This window comes from Alosa alosa, chromosome 7 (genome assembly GCF_017589495.1).
Source record: "Alosa alosa isolate M-15738 ecotype Scorff River chromosome 7, AALO_Geno_1.1, whole genome shotgun sequence".
Classification (NCBI taxonomy): Eukaryota; Metazoa; Chordata; class Actinopteri; order Clupeiformes; family Clupeidae; genus Alosa; species Alosa alosa.
The window spans coordinates 17,077,101-17,082,100 of NC_063195.1; the positions used below are offsets into that span (position 1 = coordinate 17,077,101).

Here is a 5,000-nt window from a genome sequence, read left to right on the forward strand (position 1 = left end):
ATTAACATTATGAAACAAAATCAGGCCTCCATATCACTTGTCCTATTCCCCTCCCTACCTCCCCATCCACCTAGTCCCCATCTGTGGACTAAAGAGGGGGCTGATCTGAAAGGTCGCATGCTGGGGGAAACCCACTGAGGGTATAAAGGGAAACCCCATGAGATTTCTGCGCACATTTTATACTTCTCGGCTACATGGCATAGTTATATATTTCATCCAGAATCGCACAGAATGGTGTGAGCGAAAACATGTTTTTAATGTCGTCGTGTGTTGAGAGCGTGTCGTTATATGTGCCGTTATGTGTTGAGAGCGTGTCGTTATATGTGCCGTTATGTGTTGAGAGCGTGTCGTTATATGTGCCGTTATGTGTTCAGAGTTGAGCAGAAAAAAAAAACGTGTGTGTGGTTGAGGATGGATGTGGTGACAGTGAATGCCGGACACAAACACACACATGTACACACACACACACACACACACACACACACACACACACACGCACACGCACACACACATACCGCATGCACCATAGCACACATGTACCGCATAACGCACACACACACACACCACGTGTACACACACACACACATACACGTACACGCACACACATGTACACGCACACACACACACACACACGTGTACACGCACACACATGTACACGCACACACACACACACACACACACACACCTACACACACTCATATACACACACACACACACAAGTATGCACACACAAAGAGACACACAAACTGTGTCTCACATGGCGTACTTCTGTGCTTACAATGCCTAATTTGAGTGCATGAGTGCGTTCACACTGAAAATTCAGACGACATGAAGTGCATTGCTAATTCCCGGATGGTGCACTCAAAACTTTTTTGCCCTCAACGGACGCCAACTTGGCTACATAGCGGAAGGGGAGGGGGCATTTTCAAACTCTATGTCACTCACTGTCGTATAGATAGAGTACATCAATAAGGTTATATTTACATGTTGCAATTGTTATTAAGTGTACAGCGTTGGTGGTCGATAGACAGTTTTTCTCGATTGCTTTGAAGCACTTAATGAAACTGGGATCCACTTGACCGTGAGCTTCACCTTCTTAGCAGAAGTATCTCTTGCAAATGATTTAACACATTTTCATTGGCTTAACTCATCCACATTCACATCCTTTTTCTAAACATTTAACACAGTTCTCATACAAAGACTCCAAACTCAATTGGATTAACTGTGTGTAACAAATGGAAAACATTTATCCACAGTTAATAGATATTTCTTGCAAACTTATGAACTTGTAATGTCAATGTGTGAATCTACTTTGCACAATTCTTCAATCAGCAATCATTCATTATCCATAAGAAATACTATGTCTGTTCTGTGTTGCTATTTAATTCATTTTACTTTACTAAATTTATTTAAGTATGAATCTAAGGCACTGTATTGCCTATTTGGTGAAGAAAACAGTACAAAAGCTGACAAGTCCAGGTGTTTACTGTAGGTCTATTTCAATGAAAAATAACAAGTTGTACAACTGTAGTTCAGTGTATGAAATGTGTCTTGTCCAGGTGCTTGCTGTAGGTCAATGGTAGTTACATCTTGGTGTTACGGCCCAGGCTCGTGTGGGCAGCAAACATGAAATGCTCGATGTGTGGGAGTGCAAGAGTCAGAATGTCAGAGAAAGTCCCCCCCAGTGAGGCTGATCTTCAGGCTTATAGACCACAAACACTCCAGGTGCAGCCAGTTAATTAACAACCCTAGTTTATGCATGGGCCTCTACATAGACAGCAGGGGGGTCGTCACGCTTGGGAGGATTGAATACAGTTCATTTTAACTCAATACATTTTGTCTTTCCATAGTTTTTCTGATATCAGAAAAATGAGAAGAAATGACACAGACATAGCAAAAATGAAGGCTGAAACTCCTCATTTTGAGAATGGTGTTTTGCATTTTGTTGGGCAGTGTGTAATGATTGATTGAAAGTGAATATGTGAATTGACTACAAGTTGTGTTCTTTGATTGCAAAATCTGCTCTTGCTGTGTGTTTTTTTGAGAGTTTTAGAGTCTTTTGCAGGCAAAATGTGTCATTTTGACTATGAGTGCCACTGTTTCGGCCTGTGTGTTAACTGTTTTGAAAATGTGGAGTTTGAGTTGACTGCTGCATCAAAGGTATCAAGACAAACTGTAAGATGACATTATTTTGTTAAAATGTACGCACTACGTGAGTAAGCATAAAGTGCACACAGGACACTGCATTACAGTTTTTCTCGATCGCTTTGATGCTTGTGTCAACTTTGACATCACGTTTTCAAAACAGTTAACATCCATGTCTGAACAAAAGCACTCTGGCCAAAATAACACATTTTGCTTGCAAAAGGCTGTTACTCTCTCAAAACACTTAAAACATGCAGAAAAAAACTAATTTTGCTTTCAAACAACACATCCTGTTGTGAAATCATTGGACAACAAAATGCTAAATATTGTTCTCTAAATGAGCATTTTTGCTATGTCTTTTCCATTTCTTTTTAATGGTATCAGAAAAAAACTGTGAACAACTGAGATAAAATGGACTGAATAAAAAATTATTGTATTCATTCCTCCCAAGATGCAACTGTCCTTGACATGTACAACCTACAGTAAGCACGTAGGCAAGACAAATTTCATTGATCTTGTCATTTTTCATCAAAATAGACCTACAGTAAACACATTTTGCACTGTTTTCTTCACCAAAACCAAAGCAACACAGAACAGACATGGCATCTCTTATGGATAATGAATGATTGCTGATTAAAGAATTGTGCAAAGGAGTTTCAAACTGTAACTGTTTTGCAAAAGGGTACGAGAAATGTGTGAACCCAATGCAAATGTGTGAACACATTTGCAAGAGATGACTTCTGCTGTGCAAAGGTGTTCATGAAGACCAAGTGGGTATCAGTTTTTTTTTAAGCCGGTCAAAGCAATTGAGATAAACTGTTAATGTACAGACAGAAATACGCCATCTGAGACAGTGACACTCTCTCACTCTCTCGCTCACTCTCTCGCTCTCTCTCTCTCACACACACACACACACAAATCTATATTATGTAAATGCTTGATATATCACTCGTATCATCTATATGGACACTTGTTGTTCTGAGGACTCTCTCTCTCTCTCTCTCTCTCCCTTTCTCTTTCTCTCTTTCTCCCTCTTTTCTCTCTCTCTCTCTCTCTCTCTCTCTCTCTCTCTCTCTCTATCCTTCTCTCTCTTTAGGCCATTCCCTGATGAAGACTGTGTTGGTGATGACGATATCTACAGTGGCCTGTCAGATCAGATCGAGTGAGTTGAAGATTTTAATGCCATGCGGAATACAGAGGACTTTAACATTTCACCTCCTTCTCCATCTCTTTATTTCCTTTCTTTCACCTACCTCTCTATCCTATCTATCTATCTATCTATCTATCTATCTATCTATCTATCTAGCTATCTATCTATCTATCTATCTATCTATCTATCTATCTATCTATATATATCTATGTCTATCTAGACATATATCTGTCTAGCTATCTATCTATGTCTATATAGCTATTTATTTATGTAGCTATCTATCTACCTCTCTATCCTATCTATCTATCTATCTATCTATCTATCTATCTATCTATCTATCTATCTATCTATCTATCTATCTATCTATCTATCTATCTATATATATCTATGTCTATCTAGACATATATCTGTCTAGCTATCTATCTATGTCTATATAGCTATTTATTTATGTAGCTATCTATCTACCTCTCTACCTCTCTGTCTATCTATCTATCTATCTATCTATCTATCTATCTATCTATCTATCTATCTATCTATGTCTATCTAGCTATCTATTTATTGCAAATAGTCCTGATACCATTGTTTATGTCAAGATAGTCAAACTGTTTTGTCTTGTTGTCAATATGCCAGTTTAATCTGTAAGTATTTATTACAAAGTCATACATTACTGTGTGTAGAGGGGGTTGATTGTAAGAGAGTGGATATGTTGACAAACATTGTGACAGTATAAAGAAAACAAAGGCTTTTGTGCCAATGAAAAGAAAATGACCAATATACAGTAAAACATCCTTTGGCTAGAGCTGTGCACCGCTGTGCATCTTTCTATACATTCTGACGTTCCGTCTGTCTGTCAGGTCAATATTGATATATGCTAGACAGACTATGACAATTAGTTATGACAGCTAGTTCAACACACAGGTGATGAAATAAGGCCAATTTGTTTTATAGGATAGGACTATTCAGCAGGAAACCAGTATAGTGCATTTTGGCCAACATGACATTAGCAACTGAAAAAAAAAAAAAAAAAAAAAAAACAGCAGATATTTGTACAAAATCAGTTGCATGGACGTACTAAAGCATTGCTATGTGTTCAAGATGGGGAGAAACTGCTGCAATGACGTGCACAAGTGATGAGATGATACAGAGTATTTTTTTGAGAATTACACATCTGATCTGTGAAATGCGCCAAAGCAACTGAGAAAAACTGTAGTTGAGTTACCTGGGCTACTCTCATTAGTTGTATTAGTTTGTGTGAGCCTCATGACTAGGTCATCTCATCTCTTGGATTTTCAGGGCATTGCAATTATTAGAGATAAAAGATTTGGGGCCGCTAGTTTTGAGATGTTTAAGCAATATAATGGCTCTTTCTGCCCATTAATGCATAATGGATATTGGGCTAATTCAGCTCAAGTCATTCACAACCAACTTGAGGTATGTGTAATGTTTGATGTTTTGCTTTCTCGATTGTATTTGTACCAAGGCTGGATTTCTTTCCATGACATGACATCTCTCTCTCTCTCTCTCTCTCTCTCTCTCTCTCTCTCTCTCTCTCTCTCTCTCTCTCTCTCTCTCTCTCTCTCTCTCTCTCTCTCTCGCTCTCCCTCTGTTGTGACTGAAGTTTTGGTTTGGAAATCATACTGTAACCCAGTGATTTTTTGTGCTACTGTATGAGTTTTAACCCCCCACCCCCTCTCTTTCTCTCTCT

At 38.7% G+C, this 5,000-nt stretch overlaps 1 protein-coding gene across 2 annotated transcripts in view; it reads left to right on the forward strand.

The window, feature by feature from the left end:
- Nucleotides 1-5,000, forward strand: part of LOC125298630 (proto-oncogene vav-like) — a 31,649-nt gene that overhangs the window by 6,845 nt on the left and 19,804 nt on the right. For both annotated transcript variants that reach the window (XM_048249446.1, XM_048249444.1), the window contains exon 5: nt 3,242-3,307. In XM_048249446.1, coding sequence (XP_048105403.1) covers nt 3,242-3,307 — 66 coding nt within the window. The remainder of the gene's footprint in view (nt 1-3,241; nt 3,308-5,000) is intronic.